General features: G+C 61.3%; 1 protein-coding gene and 1 long non-coding RNA gene across 6 annotated transcripts in view; one reads left to right on the forward strand and one right to left on the reverse strand.

Annotated features, from left to right (window-relative positions):
- Window positions 1–6,998: 6,998 nt before the first annotated feature.
- The window catches only part of CANT1 (calcium activated nucleotidase 1), a 30,518-nt gene continuing 13,063 nt past the window's right edge, over window positions 6,999–24,453 (reverse strand). Inside the window, exons 1-6 of one of the 5 annotated variants that reach the window (XM_027052306.2) lie at window positions 17,060–17,198; window positions 14,416–14,490; window positions 13,257–13,448; window positions 12,525–12,656; window positions 11,068–11,326; window positions 6,999–8,395 (exon numbers count right to left, since the gene is read on the reverse strand). In XM_027052306.2, the coding sequence (XP_026908107.1) occupies window positions 7,342–8,395; window positions 11,068–11,326; window positions 12,525–12,656; window positions 13,257–13,448; window positions 14,416–14,490; window positions 17,060–17,144 (1,797 nt within the window). In that variant the 5' untranslated portion in view covers window positions 17,145–17,198 and the 3' untranslated portion in view covers window positions 6,999–7,341. Of the gene's footprint in view, window positions 8,396–11,067; window positions 11,327–12,524; window positions 12,657–13,256; window positions 13,449–14,415; window positions 14,491–15,843; window positions 16,008–17,059; window positions 17,199–23,075; window positions 23,858–24,453 lie in introns of those variants that run through there. The other 4 variants (XM_027052307.2, XM_053211727.1, XM_027052305.2 and 1 more) reach the window with 4 other exon arrangements.
- LOC113597006 (uncharacterized) lies at window positions 17,306–19,894 on the forward strand. The gene is made up of 2 exons (XR_003417844.2): window positions 17,306–17,447; window positions 19,362–19,894. It is a non-coding gene; the product is annotated as an uncharacterized LOC113597006 (long non-coding RNA).

The following is a 24,453-nucleotide window of genomic DNA, read 5'->3' on the forward strand; positions in this document are numbered from 1 at the left end:
TCGCGGTCCATGATCCACCTGACCCCCCTCGCCAGTATCCCGGAGCTCATATGGATCGGGGTCTGTAGCAGTGTCCAAGGGCCAGCTTCCCCGTCGCTTCCCGGGCCTGGCACGGGCAGAGGTGGCGTCACCAGGCACGGGGGTCTGCTGAAGTCAGGTGGGAGAGTCCGTGTGTCAAAGAAAGCAGACCCCAGGAAGGGTGAGATGTTCTGAGTCTGAACGTCAGTCCCCGGCCAGCAGGGGGGGAGACAGCTTCCCATTTTCAAGCACGAGAAAACGGGCTGGCGGCTCCCATCCAGCTCCGGGCGCCCAAGGGTGCCATGGCAGGAAGGCAGAAGGTCCCCCTCGGGACCAGGACCCCTCTCCTGGGCACCAGCAGGGTTCGGATTAGGGAAGGAGTGGGGTGATGGTGTTCCCTCAAAAGATATGTCCGTGTCCTGACCCCCAAGACCCAAGGGTGTGACTGTGTTTGGAAAAAGGGTCTTTGGAGATGTAATTAAGTTAAAGACTTGGAGATGAGCTCGCCCTGGACGGAGGGTGGGCCTGAATCCAGGCGCTGGCGTCCTTATGAGAGAAAGGGCAGGGAGGCGGGAGACACAGGGAGCTGAGCTTTGGTTGCAGAGACGGGAGCCATGTGCCCTCACGCCAGGGATCGAGGGCTGCAAGCAGAAGGCCACGGGCCTGGAGCGGACTGCCCGAGGAGCCCTGGGAAGGAACCGGCCCAGCCCACACCTTGATTTCGGACCTCGGCCTCCAGCACTGGGAGAGGTACCCCTGTGCTGTCTCTAGCCGTGCAGGGGTGGGGGCGACTCTAGCCGGAAGCCCCGGAAACTAACACAGGCCGGTTCCCGCCTGGACACGGTGCAGCCCACTGGACAGGCCACCCGCCCCCGCCCCCCGCCGACTCCAGCAGGCTTGAAGGCTGGCTCAGGGGCGCGTGGGGGTCCAGGTGCTGGTGCTGGCTGTCCCTGCCTGGGCAACTCCAGTGGGCGCTCACCCAGAGGCCCCGAAGCCCCTCTGGTTGCTGACCTGGGCCCCCCTAGACCCTCCGGGCCGCTCTGGACTGTCCCCAGGACCCCACTCCTCTCCACCGCCCCCCCCCCATAGGTCACAGCCCGTGGTGCCTCTGGCCCTGGCGCCCTCTCCTCCCTGTCTCTCATCCCCCCCCCCCCCAACACTTGCCAGGCATCCGCTCACTCCTGGCCCTGGGAGGGGGGCTGGGGCTGGGGGAGGCCACCGTCCCTGCACCCTGGCCCCGAGAAGGGAAGGCGCCCCCTCCCCGACGCGGGCATCCGGCGGATGGGGAGGGCCGGCCGGGCCGGGCAGCGCGGGTGCGGGAGGGGAGCCGGGAGCAGGGCTCTGTGTTCTTTCCCGGCCGTTTTGCAACGACCACATGCTTGGCGCTGGGCTCTGGCAGCCCCCCAGCGACATTCTTTCAGAGGGATCAGCTGCTGCCACATCAAACCTTTTCTGTCCAGCCCTCATGGAGGCCCCGGGCCCGCCACCTTCGCCTGGGGCCACGCGGGGCGGGGGGGCGGGGTGCGCAAGGAACCCACCGCGGGTTGTGACATTTCGGGGCGTTGTGAGCGCGTCTGCGCCAGGCTGTGGCCAGAGCTTGAGGTGTGAGGGCCTGAGCAGCAAGGGGACGGCTTTGGAAAACCTTTCCTTGCGTCCTATTTCCTCATTAAAAAATAAAAACGAAATGGAAAAAGCAGACAATAAAAACTTTTCATTGGGCGGGGGGGTGGGGGGTCCACAAGCGTTCTCAGGGTCAAAGGGTCGCCCGCGACTCCCCTCCCCCAACAGAAGCTCGAACAGGGGTCACGTGCTCCTCCCCGTCAACCAACTGCACCCCAAACCAGAAGCTGCACAGACGGGTGGGGGTCCTGTGGGCCCCTCCCTGGGATCGCCCACTGCTGCTACCTGGTGGGGGAGGGGCAGTCCCAGAAGGAACAGCTGGGTCCTTGGGAGAGGGCCCGGAGTTGGGGGGGGGGGGGGACATAGAGACTCGGTAGACAGCCAGGAACGTTCCCCTCTCCAGGGCCGTAACGTGTCCCCGATTTCTCGGGGCATCTGAAGCTCCTTCCTGCGTTCGGGACACCTGCCACTGTGCGGGCTGGAAAGGCCAGGTCTGCTCTCGGGTGGCCTCTCGGGACCTCAGGTCTGCAGCAGGTGGCTGAGTGAGGCAGGGGTGGTTCAGAAAGCTTGCTGAGGGGACAGAAGAGGAGCGGCGGCATCCGGAACCCCAGGGGCCCATGAGGCAGAGAGCGTGTCCCCGGCGGGGCGTCGGCGGTTTCTAAATTCCAGCCTCGCTACCTGGGCCCAGCCATCCTCTCAGCTTGCTGGCTGCGAACTTCAAATGGCAGCTCCTCCCGGCAGGAGGTAGATGCTGTTTTCCCCGCACCCTTGGGTCTACGGTGGCCTCGCATCGGGGAACTCTGCCACCAGGTGACCGAGGCTGTGTTAGCATCCACCAGGACAGAGGGACAGACGAGCCCCACGCTCCCAGCTGTCCCACCCAGGTGAGGTCGGGACCCGAGGAGCCCAGCCAACCCTGCGGGAGCAAAGACCAGCCATTCCCGAGAATCCAGCCCAAATTACGCCCCCTAGGGCCATGCGCGCAGGAATGGCGGGAGTAAGAGGCTGAGTTTTGGAGCGGTTTGTTAGTGGGCAAGTTCCCTGAAACACTAACTTCCCCAATTGCTGCCCAGCTCCCAAGCCTGGTTCTCCAGCCTTTCCATCTGGTCCGCGAGCTTCCTGATTCCTTCCTTAAACCCTCTTCCGCGTAGAGTCGCCAGACTCGGTTCTGTTGTTTGCAACCGAGAGCAGCGGCTGGTGTAGACGCTGGTGCTGGAAGTGGATTTCAGGCGAGCGGTCCTTGGAGAACGGTGGGCTGAAAGCGGAGAAACTCCCACTGGACCTCCCCCCCCCAGCATGACTGCAGTTAAGGCTGACAGTGCGTGGTGCTGGGGACGATGCGGGGCAGCTGAGCTCTCACGCGGGGGCAGGGGTGACACTGGCACGGTCACTGAGAAAAAGGACTGCACAGTGTCCACTAAAGCGAAACGCACGCCCCATCAACTGCACTCCTAGGTGCACCCCCGGGACAATGAGCCCACGTGTCCTCCAAAGGACACACGCAAGAATGTTCACGGAGGCTTTATTCAAAACGGCAGAGGCGCCTGGGTGGCTCAGTCCGTTAAGCATCCGACTCTTGATTTCTGCTCAGGTCATGATCTCACGGTTCATGGGATCAAGCCCCATGTTGGGCTCCACACTGACAGCCCGGAGCCTGCTTGGGATTCTCTCTCCCTCTCTCTCTCTCTCTCTTTGCCCCCTCCTCTCTCTTTCAAAATAAGTAAATATTTCTTTTAAAATACCAAAACGCTGGAAACAGCCCTGATACCCAGGAGCTGTAGAACAGGTTGGAAAACTGGGGCAAATTCCTCTAATGGAACTCTGCCTTTCTGCGGAAACCCGCAGACAAAATATTGAGTCCAAGAAGGCCAACGCTGAAGGGTACACACAGCATGATTCCATTTATGTGAAGTTCAAGAACAGGAAAGACTAGTCTGTGTTGATGAGAGTCAGAACGGTGGTTATGGGGGCGGGGGTGTGGTACTAATTGGAAAGAGGCATGAGGGCGTCTTCTGGGGCCGAGGGAGGTGTTAGAATCCAGATCTGAGGGGTCGGCATTTGTTGTATACACGTAATATAAAGAGTAACTGAGCTCTATACTTTATACATGTGTGCATGTATATATATACGCATCGATGTAGATCTGTATCCTTATACGTATATGTCGTAAAGCAGTAACACCGTTTCTCAAAATTCCACTGGCATACAGGGATAGACGGCTGGCAGTGTAGAAACCAGCTGATTTCAGTTACTGGCCTGTGGGTCGCCTGGAATGAAATATCCACTGGAGGCAAAATGTCGGGGACCCTGTTGCTGCCCACAAAATACTATGAAGAACCAAAGATATTCAAGGATTGTAGGCTCAAGGGGCAGCTGTTTTCAATGGGACTGAAGCAAGGATGAACCAAGCAAGCTAAATTATGTGCAAAATTTAAAGATGCACCCAGTCTCAGGGGACAGACAGCCGGAAGAAAGTCTTTTGTCCTTTTCTGCTACCTCCTTCCTGCTTCCTCCTGAAAGGCAGACATGATGGCCGGAATCCCAGCAGCCACTGCGGACCATGACGTAACCTCAAAGATGGCAGTCACAGCCTAAGATAGTGCTGAGAAAAGGAGGCTCCCACCTCCAGAATGATTGCCTCATCTCTCCCAGGTGAGAGAAAAAGAAAGTATCCCATCTAAGTCATCGCTATTTTTGGGTTTTCAATATATGAAGCGGAAGCTAAAAATATCCAGTACAGGCACAACCATCAGAGACCTGCCTTCGTTGCTTGAGCTGCTGACAGTAGTGCTGTCTCACCTGCCTGATGGGACATCTGGGCTTCCTGGTGACCCACGAAGCCCTCGCTACGATGCAGAGAAAGGAACCCAGGATCCAGGACCCTGAAATGTGCACGACGTGCAGTTAATCTGTGGCCCCTCATCTAGACAGACGCGGACAGCCCTCTTGCCTGAACGCCCCGGGGAAATGCACTGAGGAAGGAGGTGCCAGTTGGTGGGGGTTTCCGACTGCAAGGAGAAGGATGTGGCCAGCTGTCCGTGAGAGGCTCGGGACCAGAACGGATTCCTTTATGAGCTGCCTCCCCAGCGGTGCTTGGGATTCACCAAGGCACACTGGCAGGGGAGGGGGGGGGCGGTGCCCACGAGGCCTGGTGGGAGGACCATCCGGGAGGTATCTGGGCGTTTGCAGTCAAGTCGATGCCGTCCTCAGCAGGGAACCTCTCTCCTTCTACGCCACAACCAGCTTTGGGCCCCAGCACCTGAGCACGGGTCCTGAGCAGCCCTCCCTGAGCTCGACAGGATCTGAGCCCCCAGCAGCAGGTGGAGTGGGTCCCCAAGGAGTGGCTCGACCAATCCCTGGAGTCGTGGGTGGCTCGTATCTGTGGGCTGCCGTATTCTGCGCATCGGTCGCCCCTCCCTCGGCCACCTGCAGCCTCTTGGGGAAGACGCGAGCCTGGTTTCAGGATGCACGGTTGGCTAACACCAGGCGGGAGAGGCCTGCTGTGGCACTGTCGCCCTCCCTCAGGGCAGAAGGTTGAGCAACACCTCACTCCCCATTAGGGAAGAGGGTCTGGGCCACCTTGTCTGCAGAGGAGGCAGGGTTTGATCAGAGAGCCTGACCAAAGAGAGTCTCTGGCCAAACAGGCCCTCATGCCATGGGGGTCAGGCAGGCTGCTCGGGGGGAGTCACTGCCCCTCCCCGGCCACAGTGGCCTGCTCTTCTGGCTCTCCGGGTGGCCTTGGTGGCAGGGAGGGTGGCTGTGCATGGTGACCTTGGCCTAGTCACCCAGGCCGATGCGATCTGACGTTTGCTCCCGAGCCCTCCCCTGGCGTCTTGCGGTGCCGAGGCAGAACCGCCGTCTCCCCGGGGGCACTTGTGCTTGGAGGGAATCTTCCAGCCAAGGGATCCAACATTTATTCTAGATTTGCACTGGCCCTCCCCACCCGTCATACTGGCCTTTGTCCTACCAAGCCTGGGCTAACCGAATGGCGTGGTGCCTGGCCCCAGTGCACGCAGGTGCCGAGGCCCAGGGGTCTAATGCGGGCAGCCCCGTGACTCTCGAGTGTGGAAGGGCTCGGGGACGGCAGGGGCGGGAGACGGAAGAACCCGGGCCTGGAGGCATGCCAGCCAGTTCTGCCGGAAGCACCCTGCTTCCAGATTCCTTACGAATCCGATCACGGGCTGCCACACAAGCCGATAACCGCCCTCCGGTCCTCGGTGCACGCGGAGCTCGAGGCCGGCAGGTGGTTCTCCCAGAGCCAGAGAAGAACACCGCTGTGGAAGCTGGTGGTCCCCGGGGCCACCTCTGGGACTCAGTGCTTACTTCCACCGACCTTTCCTTCCCGTCGACCTCTACCTGCGTTTGAGCCCGACACAGGGGCTGGTGCTAGTCAGCGCGCGGTAGAAACGAAACACTAACGTTTGTAAAACGTCCAGGCACGGCCACCGACGTGGCCAAGACCGCGGGCCTGGAGCTGGGGACCCCTCGGGAAGGCGAAGCTGTGCCTGGGCCGGGCGGGAGGCTCTCCGTCTCTGCGGGGGCGGGGGCGCAGGGTGCGTCGGGCCTGCTGCCTTCCGGCCTGTCCCGCGTCTGATCCTCCCTCCCGTGGGCGCCTCCCCTTCCCGAGGCCGGAGCAGCCCAGATGCTGCCGTTCAGACCCTGGCCAAGATCTGCGAGCACGCGGCCTGGGCTCGGCCAACCGCGTGTTTCCGGGGACCCTGGCCTGGAGCGCATATCACACAGCAGCAGGGACAGTTCAGAGTTCCTGCCCCGCTCTTGGCGGGGGGGGGGGGGGGGGGGGGAAGGGTTGAGCACCCCGAACCCAGGGTAAGTCCCCATGGGACCCCAGGCTCAGTCCCCTGCCCTCACTTAGACTGCGTGGGTGGCCCAGGGTCGTTCCAGCACGTCCTTCTGTCCCGCCCACCCCGTCGTGGGGGTCCTTTATCGGGGCTCTGGCCCCTCGCTGACGTGCATGACGGTGGTTTCCAATTCCCAGGAGCCCGGCTGCGAGGAGAATCCGCGGCCGCATCCCTGTGCGCATGCGCGAGGGGTCGCGGAGGCACGGGGTCGCGGGGCGCCGCTCCTTCTCCCTGGGGCTCACCGCCCCCCGCCCCATTTTCCATATGCCCCGGGCTCTCGTTTCTCCACAGCCCGCCGCCCTGCGCACCCTCTGCTTTCCATCACCTGCCATCCCCACTGCGATGACGCCGGGGGTGTCTACTTGCCCCGCCCACCCCACCGCGCGGGTCGCAGCTTCACGAGGACAGGGGCTGTGTCTGCTCATTCTGAGCCCCAGGACCCAGCACACCCAACGTCCGAGCGCAGAATGGACGCGTGACTCTGGGCACCAACGCGGGAACTGGGCAATCAGTGCAATTTTAATGATCTCGGACGAGGGACGGCACAGGACCCGACCGGGAAAGGGAAAGGCCGGGTGGAAAGTCCAGCCGCTGCCCCTCCCAGGTCCTGCTGCTTCTCGACCTGGAAACCAGCCGGGCGGTGGGGGTGGAACTGGGACTTCTGTGCAGGGTGGTGAACGTTAGTTGAAACCTTCCAGTACTTTCTCTAAGCTCAGAGACATCAGTGAAAGCGCGAGGGCCCTCTGGTGGCCGGTGTGACGGGTGGCTGCAGACAGGAGGCGGCCAGCAACGGCAAGCCTGGGGCGGACTGGGAGGCGCCTGGCCTCTCGGCGCTCGCTTGCGCCTAGTTCACGTCGGAGGAGTTGGTCAGGTAGAAGGGGCGGATGACCGCTTGGAAGCTGGTGAAGGACCCTTCCGGGCAGGGGAAGAGGGAGGCGCTCCTGGAGCTGTTGGTGCCCAGGGCGTCGGGGATCGGGGCCTTCTGTCCCAGGAAGTCGGTGACGTCGGCCACGAAGCGCCCCTCGCAGAGCATCAGAGCCTGGCTTTGGTAGCCGATGGTGGGATCTGAGTAGGTGGACTTGGAGAGGCCCAGGAGGGGGACCTCGTCCGCGGTGCACGAGAACTGGTAGTTCCAGCAGCTCTGGACGGTGGGAAGGTACAGGAGCGACCAGGAGACGAGCTTGTTCTGGAACAGGAAGCTGGGGTGCTGTGGGGTCTGGAAGGACCAGTTTGGAACGTACGGGTAGCCGGACGAGGCCTGGGAATCGCCCGAGATGTTGGCACTCCAGGTGGGCGAGGTATACAGCCGGGGCTGGTAGGCGTCGTCGCTGAGGTTCAGGCCTCTGTACTGGGCCAGCAGCCGGAAGGGCACAGTGTGGAACTCCAGCGCCTGCAGAGTCTTCTTCTGGAAGAGTGCCTCGTGACCCGGGTACAGGGACAGGTTAAACTGCAGCTCGAACAGGGTCTCGGGCAGCATCATGGGGAACCGGATCTCGTCCAGAAGGCCTTCCACCTCCCCGTGGGAGGGCTGCTTCTCCCGGCTCCACGCGTCCACGGCCATCAGCAGGGCCAGCTCGCTGCGCACGGCCAGGTCGCTCCTGGAGAGCAGGACTCGCAGCAGGGCCGTGGGGACGCTCGGCCAGGCCTCGGCCTGCGTCAGGGCCTCGAAGTTCCAGGCCAGGAACCGCACGCAGAGCTCCTCCAGCATGGGGTCCCGGGTGGCCAGTGCATAGGCATAGAGGTCCAGGGGTGTCTGGAAGGAGGCGTCCTCGGGGAGGAGGATGGCAAAGAGGCTCGCGCAGAAACTCTGCAGCCGCCAGGCCCCGTAGGCGGAGGCGAGCTTGTGGAAGCACTTCACCGACGTCAGGGAGACGTCCAACCTTCGGGAGTAGAAGTACCTGGGAAGGGGAGCGAGCGCTGACCAGCCGGGCACCCCTGCCCCTGCGGGACAACAGGGGGCCGGGCGTGTGCCGGGCCTGCCTCTCTGACATCACCATCTATCCCGTGTTTGCCGCCGACCCACAGACGCCCCCGGCGGTGCCCTGTTTCGAGAGGCGTTCGGTGCCCCACGGACTTATCTTTCGGGCCAACCCACAGACCAATCTCACATCTGCTCAGATCTGACAAGCGGGCAGATCCCAGGGTCGCCAAGCACGACGCTCCGTCCCTCACCTGCGACGGAGGCAGCACCAGCAGCCTCTGTGCTCTGCCTCCGCCGTCACGGTCATCACCCTCTGGTGTCCTGGGCACCAGGACCTGCTGGCCACCTCGGGCATCAGCACTACACTACCCCTTCCTTCCTGCCGTCACAGGCCGGGCCAGGGCCCCTTCGGTCCCTTGCTGGGTGCCTGTCAGTGCCCCTCTGTCCCCAGCACCCGTCTCCTGCCCCCGTGACACGGGCATCACCCCTGGTTGCTCCCTGTCTGCTTCCCCTGCTGATGGGGAGCCCATGCTGGTGGCACCCAATCTATGATTGGCTCTGTGACTCGGGGTGCCACCAGGACCCGCTGTGCTGGGTGAGAACAGGTGTGGAAGGGGTCTGCCTAGAGGGCAATGCCGGGCTAGGCCTGCAGTCCTCTCCTGGGATGGGGCGTGTGGGGTCCCTTGGGAGGAGACCCTGTGCCCAGTGACGGTGGCAGACGCGGGTCTTCCCCTCCTCGTCCCTTCCTGCACTCGCTACTCTCGAAGCCTAATGTGTGATTCCTGCTGGCGACAGGAACTCGCAGGGGGAAGAGGGCATCTTCCCGCTCGCCGGCCACCCACCAGCTGGGTGATCTGCCCGAATCACTGAAGCCTTGCCCTGGAGCAGTGGCAGGGCACTGGGGCGCACACCTCCCGAGCACGGCCTCTTTGGTGGCAGGCCCCGCAGGTGCGTTGGCAAAAGGGGGGAGGGACTGTGGCTACCACCCCTCCCAATTCTCATTTCAGGCCGGAGCGGGAGGTTCCCAGGCCGTCGGTCACTGCCCACCTCAGCCTCAGGTGGGCCCCGGTGTGAGGAGGGGGGTCCCAGTCGTCCCTCGGCCTGCCCCTGAGAGGCAGACTCGAACAAGGACGGGGAGCGTTGGCGACCCTCAGAAACCATGGGAACTGGTGAGGAGGCCCCGGGCATCAGGGGGCCCCGGGCAGAGGAATGGGGGGAGTCTCTGCCCTCGATGGGGATCAGGTCTCCTGAGGCCTTCCCGGGGCCGGACAGGGTCCGGAGGCCAGGGGCATCCAGCTCACTGTAGCCTTTCGGCCTTTGGTGAGGGCACAGAGACAGAGATGGAGAGAAAAGGGAAAAGACAGAGAAGGGAAGAGACAGAGAGAGAAGGAAAGAGACAGGGGGCATCACCACTGCTCCAGAATCCTGAGCTCTGACCAAGGGTGTGATTCCAGCTGGGCCTGGGAAGCCGGGGAAGGGTGCCTGCCTGGTTCTTGAACGGATCGTAGAGATGGTCCCACTGGGCGGGGGCGGGGGGGGGGCACAGGGCACCAGTGCGGGGGGGGGAAGGGCGCCTGCCTGGTTCTCATAGAGAGGGTCCCATTGCGGGGGGCGGTGCAGCACAGGGCAGCCGGAAAGAAACCGTTTCAATCTTTTCTTAATTGCCAACATTTGTTGTTTTCTCTTTAATGTCGCTCGCAGCTACATAGAGCTTTAGGTCTGAAGAAGGAGAAGGAGCAGCTCTTTTTAAATACGTGCTTTCGGAGCACAAGCCCCTGGGGGCCCCGGCAGGGCGGCCTGGCGGGAGGGTCGGCCCAGGACCCGGAGAGGCGAGCCCCTGGTGTCTCCGTGTCCCCAGCTGGGGCACCGGCTCACGGGCGGGGGAGACTCCGACGGGTCTGGGGTCACAAGTGCTCCACCTTCCACACAAGCCAAGGTCAGAGCGAGACGGGGAGGAGGGTGAGTTCGGAACTACGTTTAAGTTTCTTGCAGATCTTGGGCCGTGACCTCACGTGACCTCAGAGACAGGTGTGTGTGCTTCTGGACCACCTGACTCCTCCTCGAACACACGCACGACTGGGCCTCCGCGGAGGCCGTGGCCCAGACCGGCGGCCTCTGCTGTGCGGGACCCCTTCCCAGCTCTGTCCCAGGCCCCTCCAGCGACCTCTCAACAAACCGGTCCGGGTCTTGGACCCGGTGGACTTGTGACCCACAGAGGGTTTGATGCCTCTTCTAACGGCGGCGACTGCTGGGAGATTTTTTATACAGTGTTTTGTGAAAGTCAGTATTTGTGTGTGTGTGTGTGTGTGTGTGTGTGTGTGTGTGTGTGTGAGTGTAGAGTGCGCAACTGTGTGTGCACACAAGAGTGTGCGTGTGCACGCGAGAGGGTGGGACGCACACAACTGTGAGCCCGAGCGTGTGCAAGCACACGTGTGTCCACGTGAGGGTGTGGGCGTGCCTGTTTAAGACCATGCGGATATGTGGGGGCACACGCGGGTGTGAGCGTGTGTCGTGTCGTGCCCACGCACGTGCTTGCGGAAGCACCCGTGAGGTCGGTGCCGTAGCCCCTGAGGTTTGCCGCCGGAGGGAGGTGGGAGCGCCCTGGGGACCCTGCCCAGGCCCTGGTACCCCTGTCCCAAGGATGGTCACCTGATAAAGTCTCTGACGACAGGCAGGCACTCTGCGTCCACCTCCATGGTGACGGTAGGGCCAGGCTCCTTCCACAGGGCCTCGGCCTCGGGGTTGGTTGACAGGATCAGCCTGTGGCCGCACACGTCTAGGCCCTCCTCCTCGTCGTCCTTCACCCTCACCCTGATGGACAGGTCACAGCCCCTCTGGCTGTCAAAGATCCACTCGAGAGCCGCAGGGAGCTCATCCGACAGGTCAAGGGTGTGGGCACCGCGGGTTTCTAAAAGGGGCGGAGGGGAGCACACTGTTAGCAAGAAGGGCCAGGGGCCGTCACCCAAGAGCACTTCTGCCTCCTGGACTCGGCCTCCTCCTCGCCTTATCTACTCAGGAAGACTCCGGGGGAGACAGGGGGTGCTGTCCCCTCTGTGGTGCAGAGCCTCCCCACCCCTGTGGGACACCCCAGTTAGCTCCTCTGCTCCCCCACATTCGGGCAGCACCTCCCCCTACGTCCAGCGCCCCCGCCCCCCCCTCCCCCTTTAAGATCCCAGCTGCTCAAGCAGTCACCCAGGTGGTGCCTTCTAAAACCCAGACCCTTTCCCTGGCTGGACCGTCTGAGGAGGGAGAGTCTTACAGAAACTCAGTTCAGAGCCATGGGGTCCCTAGCAGCCTCCTTCAGGGAACAGGGGCCTAGAGAAGCCACTTGAAAACCCCCCCCCCCCCGCCCCGAGGTGGTGCCGGGGGTGATGTACCCCTGTCCCGACACCCCCAAAGCCTAACTGGGAACAAAAATCCCACCTGTTCTTTCTTTTTCACAAATGGGTCACAAGTCAGCCAGGCGGGTCCAGCCCCGCATTCCTCCGCCCCCACGGTCACCACTGGCTCCCTGCCTGGCCCCCCGCGCCCCACTCCCAGGGAGCCCTCCACGGGGTGGCTCTATCGCTCCGTCCCCAAGCCTGGGGGGGCTGCCCAGGTCCCCAGGCCCCCGTGCGAAGCCCAGGAAGAAGAAAGACAGGAATCGGGGACTGAAGAACGCGGAGTGGCCCAGAGAGGCCAGCCCGCCTGCTGGTGCAGGGGGAGGGGGAAGGGAGGCCAGAGGGGCGGGAGCCACGGGGGCAGGGTTTAGGGCTTGCCGTCCAGGCACGCGGGCGCTCCTTCCGTGTCGCCGACGGAGGACCAAGGAAAGTGAAAGGCTTTGAGACGCAAGCCTGCAGCACGCAGGTGTCCCGTGCAGGGGGCAGGCGGCTCTTGCCCAAGGACCCGGTTAAAGGGAGCATTTCTGAGCAGCCCGGCGAAGGGGGCGAAGGGCCGTGGGGAATGGGGGATAGCTTGGGGCGTGGTGCTGCTCTAGAGGCTCTCCTGACCCCTCCCTCCGGGACAGGCATGCGGCAGGGCAGGGCAGGGCAGGGCGTGCGGTGCGCAGGGAGGGTGCGGGCGGTGCAGGGGAGGGCGAGGGCGGGCGTGCGGCACGCGGGTCTCACGGTTGGTGCAGATCACGCCGGCGTCCTGATTGTGCCTGCAGTTGCTCCTCAGCCAGCCCAGGGACTTGCACTCGGCCAGCGACGACTCTGTCCCCGTGCACTCCACCTCGTCCAGCATGATAGGGCCCGCGCCTGCAGGCACACAAGGGCGGGGCTGGGGGTGCTGGCACCCTCCGCGGGGGGGGGGGATGGGGGGGGTGGGGGGGTGGGGCGGGGCGTGGACAGGGCTGCTGCTCCCCTAGAACTGCCGACTGCAGAGGCCAGTTGCGTTTACTGCGGCGACGGGAGCCCCGGGCAGCCCTCCCGCTCCATGCCGGCGGCCCCTTGTCCCTCACGCTGCCCTGCGGGGTCTGTCCCCAGGTGTGACCTGGCGGCGATCCGAGTGCGGGTTCGGGGTTATTCCGGTGGCGCCACAAACTAGCCATCATCTCTACCCGACCCCCGCCTCTGGATAGTTGGATTATTTCCCTTTCTTCAGAATCACGGGCCCTGCGTCAGTGGAAACGGTCCTGTGCACAGACGTGCCCCCCCCCACCGGGGGTGGGGGGGATGGTTCAGGAAGGTATGGTTCCCAGGGCCTGAGGGACTGGCTGCCGGCAAGGCCAGTGTGAGTGCCCCTGGCCAGCTCGGGTGTTAGCCCTGCTTTAAGTGTTGGCCAAAGCTGAGTGAGGAGGCCCGGCCCTTCTCCGGCAGCCGGTCCCAGCTCTGGGACCTGGGGATCAGCAGGCCTACCTGGCCCGAAGGCGGCTCTGCCCAGAGCCTTGGTGGCGTTCTCAAAGCCCAGGGCCCGGCAGACGACGCTGGCGTCCATCAGGTCCCATAGGTTGTCACACACCGTCCCCCACTGGCCTCTGTAGAAGATCTCCACGCGGCCCTCATTGGTGCTGTCCCCGTCGGCCAGGCGCATGTCCCCGTCTTTCACACCTACAGGGTCCCCAAGGTAACAGAAAGGTTAGCAGGGAGGAAGGCCCACCTCCCTCCCTATCTGGGGGCCCTGCCCCCCGAGGACCACTTGTCAGTTCCCCCCAGGGCGGGGTGCCTGCTGTGCAACGAACTTTAAAGCCCTCCATCCATCGTCGAGGGGTTCACTGTAGGGGAGGGGTAGAGGACATGCCCCCCCCCCCCAGGAGGTAAAACGCCTCTTATCTTTGAGGTCTGAGTCCTTCCTCTGTTGGTAGAGAAGGGGCAGGAGGGGCAGCTGGGACCCTAAAGCCTGAGAACGGGGGAGGCGGGACCCCGGGGGGCAGAATGGAGGAGGAGGGGCCTATGTGACCCCACCTGAGGGCATCTGGGGCTCGGGGATGCTGCCTGTGCACTACAGCATGGACCCCTAGGAGGGTGGGGGGGGGAGTCCAGGAGTGGCAGGCCCAGCGACCCCCCCAGAAACATTGGCAGGAAACGCCAGGTGCAGAGAGAAAGTGGGGCTGTTCTGGGACAGGGTCAGGCAGGAGCTGGGTGCCATGTCAAAGGGTAGTTCTCAGTTGGGGGTGCAGCAGGCCTCCATGGGGTCACCAGGACAAGGAAGGGCCTCCTGAGAACACTTCTGAAGACAGGCATCCAGAACTCTGAAGTCTGACTGGGTCCACAGGGCACTGATTCGTGACCCGCCTCCCCCAACCCCCAACATTCGGCCTCTGTGATGGGCTCCCAGTGCTCAGTCCCTCCGGGTCCCACTGGATGAAACGGAGAATCCCTTGGTGTCCCCCCAGAACCTATAAGCCACCGTCACTGGGGATCACCAGGGCTCCAGGCAGGAGAGAAGACCCGGGCTGACCCCGGAGACCCAGGCAGAACATTGCCTAGATTTTCCGCAAGGAGGGGTCAGCCCCACAGAAGGCGGAGCAGCGGCCCCTCAGATGGCCGCTTTGGGCATTCCTGGGGCTCAGCTCACCTTGGGTCCCTGCAACCAGCAGCCACATCCAGAGGAGTCGTGGGAGGGCCATGGCTCTCCTGGGAGGCCCCCGTCCTGCGGTGGAAGGAAGTGGAAGAGTCAGACGGCAGAGCTGGGCAGCCCTTGGGACCAGGATCCTTCAGACCCTACGTGTGGTGTCCCTGCTCTCAGCTGTGAGTGTGACAGGTGCCCCCCCCCCCCGCAGCGGGAACCCCTCCCCCGAGGGGTGGTCCTCGGCACGTAAGGAGGGAGTGAGACTTGCCCAGACGAAGGGTGGGGGGAACTGGTGGAGGTCTCTAAGCAGCAGGACAGCGGGCACTAAAGCCCATCTCCGAAAACCAGGCCCTGGGCAAGGCTGTAGAGGGTGCAGGGCCCAGATCCCCAGAGGCCTGGTGGGCCTTGCTGAAGGTCGGGCTTTACTTTTGGCAGCTGGACTCCTGTGGGCGTGCCTGAGAGCTCTCTGTGGGCCCCCGAAGGGAGGTCCTCAGAAATCCAGGCAGGAGCGACAGACAGGGCCAGAGACAGTGGCTGGGAGGGGGAGTCAGGGCTGAGGCCTGGGACTGGCTGCAGCTGGGTGGGGGTGGGGGTGGGGGTGGGGGTGCGGACGAGATGGGGGCAGGGGGAGCAGGCTGGGGGTGAGATGCTGAGCGGTGGACCTCGTGCTGCCACCTCTGAGGTTAGTGTCCCCAAGACACAGGCGCAGAGAGGCTCGGGCCACCGAGACTACACAGCCAGCCTGGGGGGCGCAGCTCTTCCAACGTCCGCCTGGAGTCCTTGCTTCTCTGCAATTCTTGGGGCTCGGTTTTCGCCTTAAGCCCAGCCTCTGCCCCTCACCTGCCTCTGCCCGCCAGGCCCCGGCTGTGGGGGAACCAGTCATCGTCTCTCTGGCTCGGTGACAATCCCGTGGCCCCGCGCCACTCCCGGGCCCAGCAAGTGGGCAACGAGGCCGCCATTGTGGGCGCCCCTACGAGTTCAGGGCTGGTGACCCTGAGGCAGCACCCCAGTTGTGCATTAACAGTGGCCGATCAAGCATCTGGTACGTGGTATGCAAATATGGCCGCCCTTGGGGTGGTCATGGCCACCTGCTGTAGCCTGGCTCCCTCACATGGGAAATTGGGATAAGGCTGCCTGACTTTTGCAAATTAGAAAAAAGATACTCTTTCTTGGGATAGGTATACGCCTGGGCTGGAATACACCAACTGGTGAGAGGGCACTGGGCTGAATTCCAAGCCTGTTTGCCCTTTGTCCTTGTGCAGTGAACCACTTGGACAACTGTACATAGAGACCCTGTGGATCTGGGCGTGGCAATGATGGTTTCTGGGCTGAGGGAGAGCACCAGATCCCAGCTGGGTACACACAGGGAGACTGTACCCACCAGATTACATTGGGCAGTGAGAGGGACACCCTCCTGAGAACAAGAGGCATGAGCTTACCTGAGGCCACTACTGATGGCTGCCCTGGATCGTCTTGCCTACCTGCTGCAGGATCCCCTCTTCAACCCAGAAAACCCAGTGTGAAGCGGGGCATGCTGGTCCCAGGAAACGCCACAGAAAACAGTGGAGTTTCGATTTCTAGAAACCACCTGACCTGGGTCTCTTCTGGGACTGGCTGCCGGCCCAAGGCTCCCTGGTCCCCTCCCTCCTCTCAGCTCTGGCTGCAGATGTTGGACCTCACGGGGGCAGTCTGACTGACTTGGTAACCGGAGCTAGGCGGCCTGCCCGCAGCGGCAGCTAGGCTTGATTGTAAACAACCTTCCAAGCCGGACTGGCCCCAAGGGCTGGCGCTGGGGGAGGGCGGCGGTGGGGGGGGGGAGTGGGGGAGGGGGACGGGGAGCCGGGAAGAAGAGCAGGGGGTGGGGACAGACAGGCTGGGGCCGCACCTGCCAGTGTGGCCTGGGCTCGCGCTGAACGCTCCGGGCCGTATCCTGGGTCTGGCGCGTGGCCGGCAGGGTGGCCACCGCCGGGACGGCCGCTCACCGAGCGTCACCCAGCGCTGAGAGTGCGGCAAGCCTGACCTCACTGAGAGGCCCTCCGCGAGGCTGCACCGAGTCATCCCCGGACAGGCGGGGGCGGGGCTCGGAGACGCGAGGCAGCACGGCCAAGTACGCAGCCAGCAAGTGACCTCTAGGGGGCAACCCCCCCCCCCCCCCCCCCCCCCCCCCCCCCCCCGCTAAGGGCTGTTCTCCCAGCGTCTCATCCCCGCAGGGCGGGTGTAAATTGCGGAGCCCCCCCCCACCCCCCCCACCAGAAAGCAGCACTGCAGTTTGCCCTCGGGAAGGCTCCGGCTCCCACGCCCAGGCTGTCTGGGGGCCCAGGCTCCCCCGGAGTCTGACCCAGACCTGGCAGCTCAGGGCCCTGCAGGCCCCTTGCCACAGGGATGGTGTCAGAGACAGGCCATGAGGGCGGCCGGCCCAGTGGGGGTCAGCTTCGGCCTCAGGGAGGGTCCCTGTAGGGTGCGTGTGCCCGGAGGCTGCGGATGCCCCAGGGAGAGCCCATCTGAGGGTGGGGGGGGGGGGGGTGGAGCTGAGACATGGAGGCAGTAGGTCTCGAGGCTGTGGTCCGAGCCCCTGGGTCCAGCTGCCAAGGTCACGCCCTGGGATTCGCGGTTAAATGAGGCAACGAACACCCTCTTTTGTTTTGGTCACCTGCATGCCACGGTTCTGGATGATTTGTCCCTTGGAATGTCCCCAGGTCTCCCCAGCCTAGTGGCTCGCAGCCTGGTCTGCACATGACAGTCACCTGGGAGTTTTACAAACTCCTGGTGTGCAGGCCCACTCCGTCACGATCTCCGGGGTGGGGACAGGCATCGGCAACGTAAAGCCCTCCAGGTGGCTGCCGTGGCGGCCAGGGCTGAGACACACGGGTTCCCTGGCACTGCGATCCCAGGAAGGCGCGCCGAGGCCAAGCCCTGAATGGCTGTTTGCCCACGAGGTGAGGTTTCAGGGAGCTGCGTGGCTCCTCCAGCTCCCTCCAGAGAAACCAGATATCCAGGGGGAGAAGCATCTGGAAACAGCGCTGGCAGGAGAGACCGTGGTGAGTTTTAACATCCCATCCAGACGAAGGAGCTTCAGCTTCGTTGGTGCAGAACCCCCAGGACCCCCCCTTCTCACAGTCTCCACGATTTTTGCCCACACAAGCCGCCCGTCAGGAAGAGAGTACGAAGGAAGTCCTTTGGGAGGTGGTGGTGGCATTACCCTTAAACATAAAACTGCCAGCTATCTTACCAGCAAAAACCAGTGTGTTGACGAAGAGCTAAGAGTTGCTACCCAGAGCAAGCAGGCTACGGCAAAGCCGCCGGCAACTCCACCGGGCAAGGAAGAAGGGGCTCAGTTTTAGAGGAAAGGGAGGGGCTGTTATAAACAGAAAGGCCCCTGGGGGACACTGGGAGGTGGCGTAAGGTGGCTTCCCAGTGGCTGAGCTGCGGCGCGGGGAGGAAGAAACCCTCCTTCCTCCAGGTGGGACAGTGACGCAGTCTCTTCCTGCTGGGTCTGCGGTGGTCAACCAGGGCTGGGGGTTAGAGCTCCCCCCGCCTGCCGCCCCCCTCCATTCTCACCGAGGTTTCCTTGGCCTCATTTTCACGGTGGCGCGGTTTCCAACTCAAGTTGCTGAATCTTTAGCCCCACGGTCCTGGAAAGTCCTTCGTGTTCGGGCAAGGAAGGTGTGAGCCCAAGGCCTCTGCATGGAATCCGAGTGCGGGTGTGGGCTCCCCCGGGGCCCTCCAGGCGGAACCGAGCTTGAGAGGGCCTGGTCCGGTGAGGAGGGACTCCGTGCCGGTAGGACGGAAAGCCCCGGGCACCGCAGACGACGGTCCGGCTGCTGTCACCAGGAAGCCACTGCCAACACGGCAGGGAGAGGCCTGGGGGTTTTCGGAGGCGAGGACCCTTGGCCGGCTCATAGGGTATTCTTTCCTGCGTCTCCCCCACCTGCACGCCGAGCGCAGGAACTGGCCCCAGAGGCTCCTGCTGGGGTCTACCACGGACCTTTCGCACAGATCTCGGCCCACTTGCTACCCAAACCCCCGTGGGTGGTATCTGCAAAGGGGGTTCCCTTTGCAGATGAGAAAACAGAGGCGAGAGAGGCAAAATGTGCCCGGCTGTGCAGCAAGAAGGGAAGGAGCTGGGATTCAAACCCCCACTTTTTCTTTTTTTAAAAAAATTGGCTCAGGACGCCTTGATGGCTCAGCCGGCTGTGCGTCCAACTCTTGAGTTCAGCTCAGGTCACGATCCCGGGGTCATGGGATCGAGCCCTACGTGGGGCTCCACGCTGAGCGTGGACCCTGCTTAAGAGTCGGTCTCTCGCCCTCTGCCCCTCCCCCCTGCTCTCTTGAGATATAATTTACATACATTAAAATGCACTCATTAAAATGCATTAATGAGTTTTGACAGGGGTGTGCAAATGGCAACCATGACCATAATCTACAGAACATTTTCATCATCCTCAAACGTTCCTTATGCCCCTCTGCGGTCAGTCCCCTCCGCCAGCCCCCATCCCTGGCAACTACCGATGTGTTCTGCGTGTCCTAGAATTTCATAGAAACAGAAACGTACAACGTGTGATGTTCTGCATCTGGCCGCCTTTACTTAGCACGAGGCTTTTGAGACTCATTTGTGCCACATGCAAATACCAGCTCTCGGCTGACTTTTTTCCTGAATAGTCGTGCCCCACGGGGACAGACTACAACTTGCGTAAGCGTTTACGTGCACCGATGGACATTTGGGTCATTCCCAGGTTTTAACTACTACACAGGGTTTCCCTTTGTTCACGTCAGCTACACAGAAACAAGTGAATTTCTGCACGTGTGCCATCTGTCCTTCAGCGCTGCTAAGCTCAACTCTTCAGTTTTGGTAGCTGTTTTCTGAAGGCTTCTTACGCTTTCCCGCCCCGTTGATCTGGTCTCTGGCAAATAAAGATAGTTTTACTCTCTTTTACTTTCTTTTCCTTGCCCAGTTGCACGCTCTGGGACACCCCATTGGATGATTGTGAATAAAAGTGAGGAAACCAAGGTCAGTTTCCCGCGTCTGATCACTGCGCTGACGCTCGTGAAAACCGGAAGCTGTTAGCACCGGAGAAGGCTGCGCGAAGGCACCGTGCTAGTTTTGCAACTTCTGTGCGAGTTTTGGTTTAAAATGGCTGCAACATAAGAAATTAGGTTGTTGGGGGGACATTCTTACCTCGTTCCCAGCCTTGGGGGGGGGGGGAGGAAGACCTTCGGTCTTTCAGCACAAAGTATGATGCTCGCTGTAGGTTTACGGCAAGTGCCCTTTATCAAGTGATGAGCAACGTTCCTCTTATGCCTGGTTTGCTAAGAGTTTTGTTTTAAAATCATGAACAGGTGTTGAATTTTGTCCAAACCTTTTTCTGTGTCTTTTGAGACAATTATAGGATTTTTCCTTTTTACTCGGGCAACATGGTGGATTATGTTACGTTTTGACTATTCAACCAACCTTGCCTTCCTGGAATAAAACACCCTCTCTCGTGAATTACTTCCGCTTTGATATACAGCTGGATTCAACTGGCTAGATTTTCATCAAAGACTTCTGCGTCTCTGTTCATGAGGGATGCTTGTCTGTATCTGTCGTTTCTTGTAAAAGATGTGTCTGGTTTTGGTATCAGGATAGTGGAGCCCTCAGAAAACCAGTCAGGACGTGTTCTCGATTTCCCAAATCATGGAAGGTTTTGTGTTGGCTTGGTATTGTTTCTTCCTTAAATCTTTGGGGCAATTCACCAGTAAGACCACGTGGCCTTGGAATTTTCTTGGCGTGAAGGCTTTTGAGTCGCATCTTTTACACAATTTTATTAAGGTACGATTTACCTTGAAACTCACCAATTTAAAGTGCATAGGACAGGATTCACGCTTGGGAAGAGATTAATCTCACTTGTTTTCACTCCATTCCAAGACGGTGCTTGGGAGCTCTCCTTTTGCTGATGAATTATACCCTGAACACACAGAGCAGCCAGCAGGCCACAGTCACCACGCGTGTGAGGAGGGTGTGAGCCCAGACCCCGTGGTATCTGGAGCTTCTCAAAGAGATGACTCCTTGTCCGGTTCCATCTCAGGCCGACGCCCTCCAGCTTCCCCCTCGCGGCCCTCCTGGAGCTGTTCTCCGGAGGACTGCCAAGAACACCGGGTCCTCCCTGTGGCTCAGTCCACGGACCCTCTGCGGCCCTTCTTCCCTGACCTGCCTGCGGTATCTGATGGTCAGGCTCCCAGTAGGGAACAGATGGCTCCAAACGGGGGTCGCCGACGGAGGCTTTAAGGAAGGGACGACCTGCGAGGTGTGAGTGAGCAGGGGTAGAGACATCACGAGGGGTAGAGTGGTTCCTGGAGTGTGGACCACTCTCAGGCCAGAAGGGCCGAGGGCAGGGAGCAGTCACTGGAGCACAGGCTGAGAGGGCAGGGGGGACCCTTCTCGCGAGATCGTGCCGGAGGCGACCCCGCTAGAGGGAACTGAGGACCTTCGGCTCATCCTCCTCCCTCCGTGGGGACCCCCCAGGTCAGTCTCTGGGGACGCAGAGCAGGGCGGGGAGGGGAAAGGGCAAGGGAGGGTCTGAAGAGAGAAAAGGACCTGTGAGCACGCCCTCTGGGTCCTACGCCAGCTCAGGCCCGTCTTCTCCAACAGCCCTTCCCCATCCGCTGCTCCTGGGTGCTCCTGAGGGTTCGCACCCCGGGGAACGGGCTCATCCCCACAGCTCCACAGACACGCCAACGGCACCCTGATCGGCCTAACCTCTCTGCTGGGACCCTCCTCATCACCCCATCATGCGGCGAGCCAGAACGGGCGAGCACATGCTAATTGGGCACCGGGGGCTGTTCACAGCAGCATCCCCCCTTTACAGACGAGGAACTCAAAGGACCGAGAAGTCAGACGTGCTGTCCCAGGCCACACAACTGGGAAGCGTCGGGGCCAGGACTGGAACCTGTGAGTGATTTCACAGCCCATGTCCTTCACCGCAATGACCAAACGGGCTCCTTCAGACACAGGAAAAGTTGGGACTGGATGATTCATTTTCCAGAAAAGTCTTTCCCTGGTCTGCGAAGGCGCCTGTCCCGCCAATTCCCATGGCCTGTCAGACGCCCCGCCCCAGAAGAGGACTGAGCGCACCCCTGAGAGAGCCCAGCCTGTTTGTGAATCGCCACCCCTCTTACATTTCCTGCATGAGGCCCCTGGCCAACAGCCAACACAGAGCCGGAGACAGAGCATTCACAGTCCCCTCTAGCACTTTATTGTTTAGAAAACAATGGCTCCAGTAGGAAGGAACGCAATCCTGATGCTTACGGCAGCAAATACAGAAACAGAAAACTTCTAGCTTTAAAACGGTCCCAAATCCCTAACTGTGAAAACCCCCTTGGGGCACCTAGGCCTAAAGTGCCATCAGAAAGGTCTCGACTTAGTGACTGTCCCAAGTCCCACCTTCCTAATTTTGCTTCCGTTTCAAAAACTCACACGGCCTCCACGTCAGTGACGTTTATCAAGGACGTGGGTCAGGGAGCCCGGCCAGGCAAAGTCAGAAAACACTTGGCTGCTCCAGCCTACATCCAGCAGGAATCGAGTTCCAGAGAAACGTGTCACATACTTTTGCCAGATACTTCATAGTGGGAGCGGGAGCCTCCCTGGGTTCCTTCCTAGCAGCGGTATCGGAGTCTGTAAGCGGGAAAAGTCTGTGAGACGGGGGTCCTCAGTGACACCCGAGCCTAAAAGATGGCCCTTCCCAGACCATCAGGCACCCTACAACTCCCTGAGGGGTGAGGGAGCTTCAGGGGAAGGGCCCTCCTCGGCTCTGGTCCTGGCTGACCTGTCCTAAACCCTTTGCCTTTGCCGTGGAGCACGAAGAGGCCACAGGGACGCAGATAAGCAAGCGATTTGTGTGAAGTTTCCAGAGGAGAAGCTGCAAAGCTCCCCGGGGAGGGAGAAACAAAAGGTCAGGGGACAGAAGCCACAGGGCCAGGCTGGCCTCGTACATGACCTCTCTTGGAAAGAGCCCAGCACCCCGACCCAGGGCAGGCCCGTAAAGGAAGGGAAAGATCGCCACTCGTGGAAGTCTTTAAAGGCAAGACAACTTCTGACAGTCGCTAATGTTCTGTCCTCCTATCTTCTGACCGAGGACTTCTAAATGCTTAATCACTTGTCTGCCCACCTGTCAGAACTTAATTCCAGCCTCCTCCACTGCTGGGAATGAATTCGTTAACTATGGGACTTTGGTCTGTGTGATAAGATTTGGTGACTCCCTATGAGAAAGGAAATTGGTTTAATTAAAATGAGTTAATAATTAAAACCTCAGTACACATGCTGGCAAAGCGAGCACCATAATTAAAACTTCCAAGTGTTGCCTGGCCACAGAAGCTTCCTGAAGGGAAAAACCGTGGAGTCAGCCACACGGAGCGGAGACTGCCTGATGTGAGGCTGAGGACAAACGAGCAAACTTGTGTCCTTTCCTGTGGGTTGTGGGCAGATGCGTCCCTGGAGGTCTGCCTTCGCCCACACAGCCCTGTGACACCCTGTAGCGTAGACAGATTCCTTTCCGGGCGCCTCGAGGAGTGGATTTAACGCACGAGGTTCACCAGGAAGGAAGAAAAGGGGGTGGTCTGGGAGTTCCCGACGGGCAGGTCCCACTTCAGACTCACTGTTTTGTTCCCACGGGGGGACAGTGCTGGATACACAGTAGGAGCTCAAGAAACATTTATTAAACGAAAGCACAAAGGGAAGGAGAGAAAGGGAGGGGGGCAGGAGGGAGGGCTGGTCCCAGATTAGGACGCCCGCAGGGACCAGCTCCCACCACCAGGTGGCAGTGCACAGAACAGGTGGCCGCAAGGGGGACTGTCCCGGCCCCTTTCCCGGCACTGCGCACTGCGGAACCCCCTCCTGCGGCTGCTCGCACCCTGGGGCTGACCTCCCTGTTCTGGGGGGCGGGGAGGGTCTCTGAACCAGGCACACACCTGAGCTCTGAAAAGGAAAAGACAAAAGCAAAACAAAACACCACGGAAAAGTGCAGTCCTCTGGTTTTTAGAAAACTTGAGTCCTGATGGCTGAACACCGTCCACCTCTCGGCCTTGCTGGTCTGAATTTTGTAAATTTAAATAAACTCTATTCCTTCATACTTCACATTTCCGATCTTGGTCTCCGGCAGTAGGAAGCGGCCATCCAGTGTGAAGGCCAGGATGTAGGTGGCGACCCTGCCCGCGTCCTCCTCAGACTTGAGGGCCACGATGATCTGGTCGTCGGTGTCGGGGATGAACTTGAAGGAAGAGAAGCCGTGCGTGGGGACCACGGCGCCCACGTGGCCGACGGAGATGTCGCTGAAGTCCGGGCTGGCGCTCAGGAGCAGGTTGGCGCCCTTGTGCTCGTCGTCCTTCTCGCTGTACCGCTCGTGGCTGGCGCGGCGTGGCAGGAAGAACCACCTCTGCAGGGTGTCGCTCCAGCACGCCGATTCGTGGATGAGGTAGCCTGGGGACACACGACAGACCCCCGGGGTCACCAGACCGCCCCGCCCGCGAGCAGGGTGCGGACGGGACCCTCCACCGCGTGGTCGTGCGCCCGCGGCGCCTCCTTCCCCGCGCGGGCTTCCACGCTGCTGACAGTGCGTGGCGGGCGGGCCGCCAGGGAGCGTCACCACTCCGTCCTATCGAGACCTCCCTGCTTCCTGTGGCGCTCTCCGTCCGTCCTCGTCCTTGGTCACTCCGAGACAAAGACGGGAAAGCCAGACCGAGACCGCCCAGGCCTGGGGACCCGTGGCCAGGAGTTCTGTCTGCGTTTCTGCTCCCTTGCTGCTAACCAAGGAGCACGATGAGCGAGCGAGCCCGGGGGAAGGGAGCGAGATAAGCCAGCACGATGGATTTGTGAGGAAGGGATCAGGGTTGGGGGGAGACGCTCCCTCGAGGCTGAAAAGGAGGCAGCACACCCTCCTATCTGGGGGCGAAGCAACGTCCCCAGCGCCATGCCCCCCCAAGCCTGGAGCTGCCTGGCCGCTCCGAGCATCCCAACCCCCCCGCCCCGACACACACACACACAAGCCGTGACACTCTCCCGGGAGGCGAGGGGAG

Source organism: Acinonyx jubatus, chromosome E1 (assembly GCF_027475565.1).
Source record: "Acinonyx jubatus isolate Ajub_Pintada_27869175 chromosome E1, VMU_Ajub_asm_v1.0, whole genome shotgun sequence".
NCBI lineage: Eukaryota > Metazoa > Chordata > Mammalia > Carnivora > Felidae > Acinonyx > Acinonyx jubatus.